General features: G+C 42.2%; 1 protein-coding gene across 2 annotated transcripts in view; it reads left to right on the top strand.

The window, feature by feature from the left end:
- The window catches only part of thsd7ba (thrombospondin, type I, domain containing 7Ba), a 109,002-nt gene that overhangs the window by 44,576 nt on the left and 49,914 nt on the right, over nt 1-14,512 (top strand). For both annotated transcript variants that reach the window (XM_029846385.1, XM_029846388.1), the window contains exons 4-6: nt 9,328-10,183; nt 11,951-12,199; nt 12,982-13,151. In XM_029846385.1, coding sequence (XP_029702245.1) covers nt 9,328-10,183; nt 11,951-12,199; nt 12,982-13,151 — 1,275 coding nt within the window. The remainder of the gene's footprint in view (nt 1-9,327; nt 10,184-11,950; nt 12,200-12,981; nt 13,152-14,512) is intronic.

The following is a 14,512-nucleotide window of genomic DNA, read 5'->3' on the forward strand; positions in this document are numbered from 1 at the left end:
CCATCATTTAGGAAACACCTCTTGTCGCAAAAGTGAAATGTGGCACCGGAGACCGAAGCCTCTGCCTGCCACGTGCTAGCCGCTTTGATTTGCAGAACATCGCCCTGCTTATTTACTGCATTAGCTTTGGCTTTGTTCAGGAGATCAAAGGCAGCGAACAGATGTGGCACCTTTGCTTTGCTGCGGCGCCGCTCTGTAAACAGCCGTGCTTTTCCTCATGTTTGCAGATGTTCTTATCAAGAACCACTCTAAACAAAGACACGAGAGCTTGAGATAAGTGCAGATCGCCGTGGTCATGAAGAACAGACTTGTGAGCGATACGATTTGAAATACATCTGGGGCCAAGAGGGAAGAAATGGGCTAATATTCTTTGTCAGATCAGCTGAAATTATGTCTGGGATACAGCACATGGGAAGTGACTTAGTATGCAATACGTTTAGTTTAATACAAGTAGGGAACCAGGGAGTATAATTAATGTATAGTGGATACACCAGACATCATCATTTTTCTGCATAATTTTATGAGTAGAAAAGGGACGTAGACTTTTATTCGGGGTTTGTGGACTGATTTATTACTTTAACTGTGGCCGCCTCTGTTTTGCTGCACGTGAGGCTCCGTTTTTATACACCGGTGCTGCCGACTCGATGGCGAGGGAGCAACTTGGTGGCTCTTTGGCTGTTGCCCCTTGCAGGGAGTCGACGGCGATGCACCAAGCGATCGTTGCTGGTGATGCCGGGACATTAATCGGATTCATGCTCCCTCGGCTCAGATTCGACACATCAAGATTTGGATTAGTAATTTGGCTCGTGTGAGATGGAAAAGTCAAAGTGCTCGTTCGGGACAATCAGAGCCAGCGCAAAGGCAGATTCTGCCATTTCAACTCGTGTTTGAGTCAGTTTGGCTGAGATTGATGCCGCCTGCAAGACTTTAGCGTGAAATACACCACACTCTCCTCGGTGACATCCACAGGCGCACGTGCATGTGTGTGTAGATATCAATGTTTAATTAGTGCCTGCAATCTTAAAGATTCCCTCTCAACAAGAAAAAGAGATCACATCTAAACAGAGACGATGGATTGGCCCCTGGGATTAGAATGTTTGCTTGATTTTCTGCTTTTATAGGTTTTTCATGTTCTCTACACACCTTTTTCACTTTTTGATGTGTCTCTTTTGATCATCTCCTATCAGCTGTCTTTTCCCCCACTTTGGTTTTAGGCTAATTGGCCGATGCTCATGTTTATATTTTAAACGTTATTAACATCCAAGTTTATGTCTGCAGTGCTTCTTATCACAGCCTTTGTTCTTCTCATAAAATGACTTCCAGACTCTTTGAGACAAGATGATAAAATGCACTTTTGTAAAAATCCTCCCACAGTCCAAAAAGATGCCTAATTCGATGATCGGAGACCCAAAATGTCCCCTAAGAGTGACTGGTGGTGCGTCCATAAAACTGTGATTGTATTCATGATAATCATCGGTTATTTTCAAGGCGTTTTGGTTGGACTTTTTCCAAGGATAGATTTCTTCTTTTTCCCCAAATTGGGCTGGAATGAGCACTGGCATCGTACTATGTTCCTAGTTCATCGCTGAATCGTCTCCACATCGCAGAAGCCATAAAATGAGCGGCCATCTGATTAATAACTGAGGGAAAAAGGGAGCACAGATGACAGATGGGAGAGTGCTAAAGTATTTAGCCTCTGCAGGTTATGCTCCAGAGGCTCTCTGATACAATTGCTCCTTGTGAGAGAAAGTGTCTCGGCTCAGCCTCATTGAATCAACCCAGAGCCTGAAACAGAAAAACCCAGTGGACAGAGATGCGTTGCAAAATAGGACTTTATTAATGAACTCCATTTTCAGCCATAAACAAAGGACGTTTGTTTGAATGGTAACTGAATTTTAACACCTTGAAGTCACATCTTATCATCATCGTAGAATATGCTACACTATCGAAGAGTTTTTTTTCCATCCACCAAGGAGATTATATTGTCTTCCACACATTTGCATGAAAAAAAATGAGTTCAAAGCCTTTTGATGTTCATAGCAAATGGCTTAAAATCCAAAATTCAACCATTTCTTTTTATTTGACTTACTGCGAATAATTAAAATGGTGAGCCATTTGACACAACGCCAAACTCTGCACTCTTATTTTGAGGGTCACATTAATAATTCTATTTGGACCACCTTTGCAGGTAATAGAACGTTTTTTCTCTCTGGAAGGTTTTAATTTGTCCTGTTTTCCTCCCAGTTTGTTCACCGCATACAAATGGGATGTTGCAGTGTTTGAGTGTTTGAACAGTGTTGAACAAATTGGCTTCCTCCATAAAAAAGACTGTTTTGGATGATTTTTGAGAAAGTCTGAAGCACTCAGGGACAATTTAAAAGCATGTATTTCCTTTATTAATCCTTTATTTCTTTTTAGGGCTACAGGCTCTTTAAAAACATGTTTCAGCACCACAGGCCTTCATCAGGGCAACGTGAACTTATTTTCTCTCGCAACAGCAAATATTCCACAAAAACAGAAGACACTTTGATATTTACAAAGAAACCCAAAACACTGAAGATTAACAACTCTGGGTGCTTAATTATATACTTTTTGTTGTCCTTAAATACAAAGTGTGCGCCCAGACATTTCTGTAAGTTAAATCCTGTCAGCCTACTGAGTTAAACTGCACTGGTAGAGAAGTACTCGTCTTCCACTTAAGAGGGAGCAGAGTGACACTGCTGGAAAAGCTGTTTAACCTTGAGAGAAGCTGTAGGAAAACCTCTGGGGTGCATCAGCAATCACAACTTAAATGAAGTTGGAGCAAATTTTCAACCATGAAGCCAGACCACCATCCTCCCCTTTAAACACATCTGGAAAGTACAGCTTCAAAACCCTTTGCTGTCAGACTGTTCCTTATCCTTCCTACAGCTCATCCAACTAATTTCTCATTTCTTCTGGGTGTAAAATGAGCATATTGCCTGTTTCCTCCCAAAAAAAAAAGAATTAACGCTTTTCTTGAAATTGTCACCTTCCAAAAAAAGGAAAAGACATTTTACTGAAGGAATTGCATCTATATTTATTATTTGGATCTAAATCCTGATGTCAGATAAGCAGAAACACAGATCAACAGACAGACGGAGGTTTAAACATGTTTGTGTCATGAACATCAGTAAAACACAGAACTAAGTACTGGGATTTACATGATTCACAAACACAACTGACTGAACAGATGGAGGAACTAAACCAAATTAAGGTTTATGGCAAGATCCCTGAAGCTAAAATACATGAGACATGAGAACAAGTGACGGCAAGCAGAGATCAGCCAGGGAAGAGAAAGACACAGGAAAGACACGGGGTCCGAGTAAGGTCTTCAGTGTCTGTATTCCATCCAAAGCCAACACTCACGGCAGAGGTAAGAAATCAGCAGACAAGATCTCAAAATCCTGGAAAAGGGGAATCAAAGTTTAAAACACAAGGAAACAGATAAGAAATGGTGGAACGTTGCTCTCTAAGACAAGACGAACTGCCAACAAAGGGATGGAAGGCCTAGCTTATAAACGCCCCAGGGCAAAGAAACTCACATGTGAGACACACAAAGGGGCTTATGGAAAGAACAAGGGGAGGAAGTAACCTAAAGACAATACAAGATGACAAGTCTATCAAAATATAGCAGATAATGAACTAAACAACAAAACAGATTCAAGCTCTGACACAGGGAAGACGAAACCAGACATGAAGGCACACCAAATGCAATACAATTTGATACAAACATATGGAAAAATGCACACAATGGCACCCTCATTTACAATCCTACAATAGAAGGATCGTGTGGAAGATGTAAATGTCAGTCACATCATATCATTTCTCTGGCCACCCAGATGTTGAGTTTAACTCTAAATATATATAAAAACAAGTAAACCAAAAAAACAACAGACAAGTACAAGCTCTCCCACAGAGCTCAGTGTAAATGTTGCCTTTAACTGTCCTGGCATGGTTCCTGTCACCAGCATCATGACATCAGGGTCTTCCCTTAGCGGTGCTGCTCACACAGTGGATGGAATGAGATCCAATTACTTGTCATCGCTTCGTGGGTTGGCGGGAGTCTGGAGATCATGAGACCAGCGATTAAATAGAAAAGGAAGCTGGTCAACTCAGAGAGAATCGCCGCCACTTCCTGTCATATACTGTAGGTGTCAACTGCAGCACTGTGGCATTTACAGATGCAACCTGATCGATTTGGAAATCCATTCATAGCTTCATATTTGGCTGGGGGTGAATGAGGCGTAAAAAGCCCCAAAAACACGATTTCCAGCAGATGAAATTAAGGTTTGTCCATTATAAACCAGCCTCAAACTGGACAAAATAAGAAAATAAATTAATAAAACGTAGGACAGAAAAGGAGAGACGCCCTGCTGTGCAGTCTGTGCTTGTGTTGAGTTTTCCTTTTGGAACATAAAAAAAAAATAGATTTAAAATTACTTACTGTGCATTTGTAGGTTAAATGCACAACAGAAACATAAAAAAAAATCCATTAAATAATTTGTAATCTGATATATTCAGACATTACCCTCTTGCTTTGCCTTCCAGCTGTAGTCTTACCTGAACAGATGTTTGTCTCTTTTTTTCCCTCCTTCGATCTGTCTCCTTCTTGCATTCTTCTCTGAATCCTCCCTGATGTGATTTCTTTGCTGCTGTTCTTCCTGCACGTCACAGCACTATTGCTAGATATGGATGGGCGCTATTCGCAGTTCAGATATTGATCAGGGTGAAGTCACTCGGTGCCACACGTATGGTGGAAAAGTGGCAGACATTTAAAAATCTATAGAAAAAGCCAGAATCTGACAAAAGGCCAGTAACCAGCGCTGTGTCTGGGATCAGTGTAATTTCTATCTGCCTCCCTTATCAAGACTTAGTGGGGGGAAAACGTTGTGATAATGCTGCCCGTTAGCATCTGTGACAGGCCGCCAACATGAGAACAACTGAGAAACCAAGAGAAATGTGAGCCGGAAAAACACATAAACGACATAGAAAAGTAATGTGCACGGGCTGTCATTTATAAAGATAAAGGTTCCGTCAGGAGCGGCTGGGAGTGGGCCGAGCACCTCTTCACACAGACAACGTAAACAGCTGCAGCAATTTTATGGCAAATACCGATGCTATTTTGCCAGTTCTTCTTCAATAATGATGCAGTTTATTCTTAATTGATACAGAACATGGTTCTTTGTTCCCATCACCGTTGGTGTGTTGTCACTGTAAAACAATTCAGCACAGCACAGGAAAGCTGCACCTCATCCTCAATATTCCACATATCTGATGGTTATTGGTGTATTTGTGCTGGTGCCAAAATTGAATAGTGGAATAAACAGTGCTGGAATATTCTGACGGCTGCAGCTAAATGCTGTCTTGGCCCCACAGTGTGACAACTCTTAATGACTCATGGTCATTCTGGCTAAAGATGATTGATTATTCACTTAAATCGCCATGCTGTATTAAGATGGCACTTCACATTATTTACCACAATATTGATTCTAGATAAATCACACGAGGAGCTTGTGTATGATTTTTTTTTAAACCGCTGGTAAGTGTGAGAACGGCTCTCAGGCCGTTTGCTTGTGCATAAATCTGGATTTATGCCCTGGATCTGTCCCAAGGTGCACACATCAAATATTCGTTAACAGGATGGAAATAATTGCAATACCCTGCCATCGTAAAGCGGTCGGCTGGAGATGAATCTCCATTGCAGCTCGTTTGAGCAAATGACCAAATGTCTGGTTGTCACTTACTGACCATCAAATTAGCGATGAGACGCTGTAGGACGACATGAGCCCATACTCAATTATACAGCAACCAGAGGCCCCCCAGTGTTATGTGTATTTCTGCCTCATGGTATTTTCATTAGTGCTGGACACCAACGGTGATGTTTTGCCTCAGGATAAACTGAGTCATGAAGGAGCTCGTTTTGAAACACAAATGCTGTAATACATTTGTTTATTGAGCATTTATGGAGATGTGATTTAAATTTAAAAACCAAAGGTCAAATTGCTGCTAATTGTTTTCATTATCATGGCATTTCTTACTGCAGGTGTGTGTGTGTGTGTGTGTGTGTGTGTGTGTGTGTGTGTGTGTGTGTGTGTGTGTGTGACCGAATTTGTGTCCACTTTGACCTGTTTTGATTGCTTTTCTTCACAGAAAGTCCTTTTCTGTTGACAAAGGCTGTCCAAAGATGAAATGATGCATTCAAGATACATTTACCTCTTTTAATTCTTGACACAAACTAATGTTATAATTAGTTGTAGTGTGTGGCAGAAGTAGCCAGGGTGGAGCCCCTCTGTGGCCAGGGGCTTTTCCGTGTGGCGTGTGCATGGTCTCCTTCTCTTCTTCTCATATGTATGTGTTGAGAAATCATGACCAAGTTGGGGCATTTGTGTGCCTGAAGGAACTCCCTATATTAATGGGATATTTGCCCATCTTTTTCTGTGAAGGGCTGCTTATCACTGATCATTAGGGGTGTTTGAGGTTGAAAAACTTGCACCAGAACATTTGATGCAGTCATTTAATCCCATATCATAGATTCTGTCATTAATTCTGCCTCTCCTGTGCCCTCTGTCTGCAGCTGGAGCTTTGCTCTCAAATGAACAGCCCCGTGACATTAAATTCAGCATTGCAACAAACCCATCGCAGGTTTTGCAGTCTTTTGTCATTAAAAGAGGTCAATGGGAATAGCTTTATCTGCAGGCGCAGCTAGAACAACAGTTGTTTAAGAAGCTTTGTGCTTTGCCTCTTTCTTTCTAATTCCAGGTCGTTGGGATTGTTTTGTTATTCATTATTAACAGAGAGTTTTGCTCTCATTTGTTCAATTTAAGGTTTAGACTTGAATTCTATTGAAGAGGAGATTTTGTCAGTCACGTCGCATCAGCGAAATCTAATTTTGTTCTCGCAGTGCTGTAAAGAATCCTGCGCATCCTCTTACCAAGTAGCTTTCTCTTTCAAATCAGGACACAAATGGAATTGTAAACATAGCCTTCAGGGGCGGCGGAGCCCCCTGGAGGTGCATGCAAGGCAAGTGTGCAAGTGTGACAGGAATGAAGCAGCTGTGGGTGACTGGTTCCTCCTGAGGGCTTGACAGATGCTGACAGACCGAGAGAGTGATTATTCAGAGCTTTGGCGAAGGACTGCAGCTTGTGTAAGCCAGCTCCTCGGGCAGCTGAATCACTCCCAATCAGAGCTCCATAGATCACACACACGTATCCCGGCACGGCGTGCAACCCTGCTCCACTGAGCAAAGGTGGCCGTGTTGATGAAGGAGGGCCATCAATGACCACAAGAGCAGCACACTTGGCTGCTGAGTGCTGACACCGTAGGACTGAGCTCAAGTGCATCGCTGTTGGTATCTTATTTTCATGGAGGGTTCTTCCACGTCCGTTGTCAGCTTGACCTGCAGTAATTGAACACATCCACCACCTTACGCAGAAAGAATGTTGGTTCTGAATAATATCTGCTGTCTAATGTGTCCCATTAAACTGCCTTCCTGCTGTTAAACTGTGTTCCTTTGCAGTAATCCTGCTCTTTTTATTCCTCCTCCTCTGAGGCAAACTTGTATTTCCTTTGCAAATTGTTTCCAAGCCTGATAATGTGCAGCATCTGAATTTAAAAAAAGCACATTTCTATGATGTGCAAACAACCAAAATCCATAATTGCACATCCAGGGAACCTACAAAGGCGATAAATGTCAATTTTGTGAGCCCATAATTGTATAAGCTGCAGCTACTGCTCGTAATTACACAAAGTTCAATAATTTGGTGATCTTTTGAAGTCGATACCTGCAAACTAAATGAAGACAATTTGGGGCTAAAATCAAGCTCAGAAATGAGATTTAAAGCAGAAATGTGATTTTTAGAATTGAGTTAATGACTACAGTCAGACTTAGGTCATATTTGATTTATTAACTAGTAAAGCTTTTGCTGTTTAGAACTTTATATACAATATAATGATGTTAGTTACAGTGTTGAGTCCTGAATAACATCACAGAGCCAAGATGTAAAGTCAATGACGCGCTTCGATGAACCACAAAACAGCTCAGAAGTGTTGCCTCCTTCAACATAAAGCAACAACTCCACTGTTGTGATAATGATGGCTGGGCAGAGAGCAAAGTGTTAACTACACATTTCTCCAACTGAAAATGCATCCAACAGTTTGAGTGAGTTGTCATTGGAAAGTAATTTAAGAAGCAGGAGGAACTCATTATTACATCAATTTAATTCCAATTACAGGAAAATGAATCAAATTATGCCTTTCATAGAGTGAGGCAAAATGAATGAAGGAGATGTGAGATAACCTCATAATATACGTAAATTGATTTTACTTTTTTCCAATTTTGTCTACTCTTTCAGAAAATGAGGATGAAAGGTCAAACCCCCGAATCGCAGGGCACAAATCTCTTTGTTGAAAGTGTTCTGCAGACTTGGCTAAACAGTTTAGAGACAGAATGAGGGTGGTAATTTCATATAAGACCGGAGAATCACGGAGGAATCTTCTTCAAACATGACAACCCTGCGCACTTTAAATCCCCAAACCCACCAAAACAGCTAAAGACAAGAAGATCAGTTTCATATTTGTACCTGCGCCTAAAAGAAATTCATACGGGGTTTTGGATAACTCACCTGGAATATTTGTGGGAGCAAATCTTGCATTCAGTAATCAGCTTTCACCTTGTCTTATCCAGTAAAATACCTCACACGTGTTAGCTCATGAGTCCGCATGATAAAAACAGGCTGTCGTCAGATCTGTCTTTCTTTTAAATATCACATGCCAGCTCCAGTGTGCGTTATATATCAGCTATCATAGTTTTGGGCTGATGATGGCTTTGTACCTGGTAAAAGCTGGACCTAACCCTAACCCTAACCCTAAGTATACATCTTAAGCTCTGAGCCATGAGTTGCAGTCCGAGCTCAGCCCTGGAGGTTAAGAGGCATTAATAAAGTCATGAAAATGGTGCTAAAAATTCAAACTAACAAGCAGAAAATATTTGCGGAAAAGGGTGCAATTCAGTTAGCTAGCTTTTTAACAAAGTTATCATCTTTTTAAAATTAGACCGCAAAACTGTTGCCAGCAGTGTTGGTTACACTGAGGAGTTTGTTCATTATGAACAATCAACTGTTTCCATCATTTTAATTGATGTCCCCTGATGGTTTGATTGCTTCTTCATCAAAGGAAAAAAAATAGGGGAGCTTGGTGAATGGCTTTGAAACGTCTTTGATTATGGGATGTTGTACAGTTGCAATTTCACCACAATTTAGCACCAGAAGAAAATCTGTAAACTTGTAATCTTTTGTGTCTTGGTTGCAGGCCAGTGGGGTCACTGTATCGGGCAGGAGTGCGGTTCAGGAGGAGTCCAGTCAAGGACAATATGGTGTGTCCACTCAGAGGGCTGGACAACCCACCACAGCCACTGTCAGCACATGGACAAACCAGAAAGTCAGCGGCAGTGTTTCAAAGTCTGTGACTGGCATCAGGACCTGTTTCAGTGGGAGGTGTCAGACTGGGGGGACTGTGCTCTTGTCCCCTTCTTTGGAAATGAACCAGCCCTGAGGACAGCTGCCTGCATCACAGCACAACACGGCATCCAGAGACGAAGCATCCGCTGCGTACGCACCTCAAACACCACCGCAGTGTCCTCGCGAATATGTGAATTCTTTTCCCAGAAACCTCTAGCGGAGCAGGCCTGTCTCATCCCCTGCCCACAGGATTGTGTAGTTTCAGATTTCACATCCTGGTCTAGTTGCAGCAGAACCTGCGGTGCTGGCCTGCAGCACCGGACTCGACACGTCCTGGCCACGCCTATGTACGGCGGCGCAAACTGCCCCAACCTGACAGAGACCAGGACTTGTTCTAATTTCGTTAACTGCCCAGCTGGGGAGGGCGAGTACCAGTACAGCCTTAAAGCAGGGGCCTGGAGCGAGTGCCGATTACCCCACCACAAAGACCTCCAGTTAAGTGGTAGGACCACAGTGGACTTCAGCTTGGCCTCTAGTGAGAACAACACCGTCATGATACACACACAGACCTTTAAACATCACCACCATCACCATAACCACCATCCAAACGCACACACCAGGCACCCGAGGGTTTGGGACCTGGAGGTGGGATACCAGTCGAGGCAGGTCCGGTGCACACGGAGTGACGGAAGGAACGCGATGCTGAGGTAAGTCAACCGTGGCCACTGATGAAGTGCCGCCTTTCCAATCACCAGCTCCACGTCTCAGTTTAGCCTGCAGAATGTAACATATCATTTGCAAAATCTGATAAAAGATGCAGCTGAGCATAACAACAAGGTTCAGTCAGATGCTGGAACTCAGTTGGCATCTGCTTCTGTGAAAGTTTGACATATTTTGGAAATCAAATGTTCCATAAATGTCAGAGGAAATGATCCTTAAGGAGATGCTTTCTCCTTGCTCTGAACTTGTGTGGTTTCATAACATGTCATGCTGACACACCCCCTCCGCCCTCCCAGCTCCGGTGGATCGTGTGCTCGCTGAAACTGAAACGGTTTTATCGACGCTGGTTGTATTTCCAATTGTTGCTACATCATGGCTGAGCTGTGTTTTCTCCAGCGCATTAGCTTGGTGGCGAGGCCCTGCTGTGCTAAATGTCAAATGTTGCTCTCATCTTGTCGCGGCTGTTTGAGCAAACCCTGGAATCTATATTTCATAAGGATGGAACCGTCTGCACGCACTAGCATGGAACACAATGAATACCCTCTCACAATATCGGATAAATGCCAGGATGCCATTTAGGCGGACTGACACATTTAGCTTATTGTGTAGTTACTTATTCTCATATTATTCAATCCAAGCTCGGTCTTATGGATAATTTTTACAATTTGATTTAGTTTCGGGACGAAGGGCTCCAGTCGAATGCATGGCTTTAAAATAAATGTTATATATGAATTTATTTTTCTCCAGGAGATTTTGGTCTGCGGCATCAACTTTGCTGTGTGACCTATTGAAACTGGTGGATGTTCGTTCAATTGAGAATTCCAAAAACGACCAGCGTCATACCAGTCGTACATAAAGACAGCTACACACGCTCTCGACTTCTCCTATGAGTTATTTTCCATTACAAGTTAGCCCAGAATTTGATGTTCCGTTATGTATCTGGTCGTGATTACGCCTAACAAGGTTCACTTGAGCGACTGGAGCGCTACGGGAGGATTTACAGTACACTGTCTGATTTTCTGGGAAGCTTTTGAAAACAGATTTCCCACCTGAGTTCACTCTCATTCTGCTTTCCTAATTGCGCTCTGATTAGAAAGTGAAATTTGGAAATGAACATTGTACTCACATCTTAATAACCTCATTAAATTGTCCAAATTAAACAATTGGGGCCACAATTGTATGACTAATTCTCTTGTTCGTCGGGTTTATGCCTGTTATTTGCCCCTGTACCTCTGTACATTGGATTAAATATGAGAACGGAACAAGTAAGTTATGGTCTTTATCCGCAAATTAAAATAACCACTTACTAAGTTCAATTAAAAAAGATTTTTCCGCCTTTTTCTTTCAGCACTTGTAGCAACTTTTCATCTCTGATAGAGTTACAGATATAGAGTTCACCCTCTGCTGGTCTTTCTGTCAATTACTTTCCAGCCATCATCACCAAGTTACATTAAAGCAACCGTTGAAGTATAAAAAGCAGTCCGGCTGCCATCTGCTGTGCTCAGTTAGCGTGTAGTATATAATGATATACGCACGGCTCATATCAGAGTCAGCTGACTTTAAGGTTTTACCCAGTGGGGGTGTTAGGATCTGTGGTTGAGTGGGTGACATTGGACACGTGAAGTGGGCCGTCAGGTAGATGAAATGTGGACGGTCTGTTGGTCCTAGAGATGCTTTGTCACGGACATCAATTCACACATTTTTCCTTGGAAAATTTGAATATGAGCATTTCCTCCCCGTTTTTCCTTCTGCAGTCTCTGCACCGGGGACGGTTCCTCCCTCACCGTCCAGACTTGCGTGATGCCCAAAGACTGTCAGACATCTGACTGGTCACTGTGGAGTCCCTGCTCTAAGACCTGCCGCTCCACTGACCTGTCTCCTGGCTACCGCCTCCGGTCACGGATGGTGACTCAGATCCCAATCGGAGCGGGCAAACAATGCCCTGCCCAAGAGGAAAAAGAAGCTTGCAATATCATCGGAGATTTACTTCCGAAGTGCCCCAGGTACAGTCGTCAGCGGTGCTCATCTCATTTTAAAGCTTACGGGCCCCAGGACAAAACGTCTGTGAATGCTTAATCTGGTGAAGCAGTTGTTTATGCATAAGATGGCAGTTTAAAATTAAACATTGATTTTTAATTTTGCATCTCTGAGCCTTTACACCCCAAAAGATTGCAAAATACCTAAAGGCTGCACATATTCATGATCTTACCACTGCAGTTTTACTCACAGTTTATTCTCTCATGACACCTTCACTACCCTCGTACCCTGTTGGGAACCACAGACTCAATAAGCATGACACGGATGACAGACAGTGATACCACCTCATCGGTGCATGAGTGGATAAATGCAGGGAACAAAATAATCAATAGAAAAACAATTTCCCCTGCTGGTAGATTTTTTTATTCGCTGAACCGACATGGACGGCCTGAGAGCAGAGGATTTACATGATTAGGGAAAAGTCATTACGGAAATTAAGTATTTGATAGATTACTTGAGGCTGTTGTTCTGCTGAACTCTGCTAATAATATTGCTTTGTGCACCACTGCATTTTTCATAATCAGAACCAAATATTTGTTTAGAAGTTTAGAATATCAAAGTTATTATTCCACTTTGGCATGCATAGAGGAATTCTTTATACTCATATTTTAAAAAAATGGTTTGTGCAACTTTCCTGTAACAACTGGAACAGCATATAAAATATATATTAAGAATATATCCGTTAGACATCACTACATTTGTTTAATCTTGACTTTCTGAATGTCTTTATGTATGCGTGCTCTCGCAGGTATGTCTGGAAGACCACAGACTGGGAAGACTGTCGCATCCTCCCTCTGCTGGGCCAGCAGGACCGGAGGCTGGCAAACATCAGCTTACTGTGCGGAGGCGGGATTCAGACCAGGAAGACCTACTGCGTTCAAGTCCTTGATAACACAACGCCGCGTCACAGGAAAGAGGGTACAGAATTTCATGGGCGAGATGTTGTAAAAGGAGAGAATCATATTTGATGGCTTATCCGTTAGATGTTTCCAAGAGGTTGTAGTGACACTTGAAACAGCAGGGAGCCGAAGCTTCAGCAACTGACACTTGGTCATTTCTTGCTCTTGAATCATGTTGAGAGCCAACACAGCACACACGGGCATGCAAATGGAGGCATTAATGTTTTAGACTAACCTACAGAAAGCTTTTCTTCCCCTCGGCTGAGTCTGTCCAAAGTTAGCACACTCAATCTGCGACTGACTCTGTAGAGCTCAACTAGTCTCAGAGGTGCAGCAAGTTAGCTACGAGAGTATCAGCCTCCGGGGGCAGTAAAGACAGGCCTGTTAAACTGTCACACATAACGTGTATTTCACCAGTATAACAGTGAAATTACACCATTTAAATGTGGTGGTGCCCTGTCTAATTTCTAATAAATCAATAAGAGTGAAACGCTAAGATAAGCACGTTCTTGGATGATTCAGCAGTATCACACAGAGATTTTGAGCACTATCAGACATATTTGTGCTCACAGTGTCAAACATTCATTGTCATTAGTTAATTAAACAACCCAGAAGACCCATTGGAGCTGATCTAGGTTCTGTCTGATGTCAGAGTTAATTGCTTTGGCTGAATCCAGCATTAAAAACAAGAGTGCAAGACTATGTAAAAGTTTGTCAGTGCCTGATTCAACAGGTTACTCTTTAACAATATCGAAATTAAGCAAAATGAAAAATGTTGTCGTTTAATAAATGAATAGTGGCAGATTAGGAATTAGGACCACATGCATACCAAGCATTTTCATTTATCTTTTTAATTAAGCACAGTGGGTAATTTTTAATAGCTTTCAACAATAGGCTGTTTTTCTCCAAATTATACTCCTGCCAAATAAACAGAAGAACTTCTTTAATATTGAGGCATGAGCCGAGCCTTGTCCTTGTGTGTATTCATGGTTCTGTTTTTAATATTGCCTCTCTTAGCTGCAGAAGGTTGGCCAGTGCTCGGGGATTTGATAGTGAATACGTTGTCTTAATATGGAAGCTTAGTGTGGGCTGGTCTTTCAGCCAATAAACAGTGCAAAGATCAATATTTTAACGCTGTTGCTTCCTTACCTATGACCTGCACAACTCTAATTTAAACGTATGTTTGTATGAAGCAAAATACAGAATAAACAGCAAAGATCCATTTTGTGTACTACTGCGGTAATGTGTTAAAACTAGCACGTCTGATTAACAAAATACACCAGTGACACGTTGATCTCTCTGTGGAGGTGCTCGAGAATTAAATATAAGATCAAATAAAAGAAAGTAGCAGAAGAAAATGCTTTTTTTGCATAAGCAGCT

This window comes from Takifugu rubripes, chromosome 1 (assembly GCF_901000725.2).
Source record: "Takifugu rubripes chromosome 1, fTakRub1.2, whole genome shotgun sequence".
Lineage (NCBI taxonomy): Eukaryota > Metazoa > Chordata > Actinopteri > Tetraodontiformes > Tetraodontidae > Takifugu > Takifugu rubripes.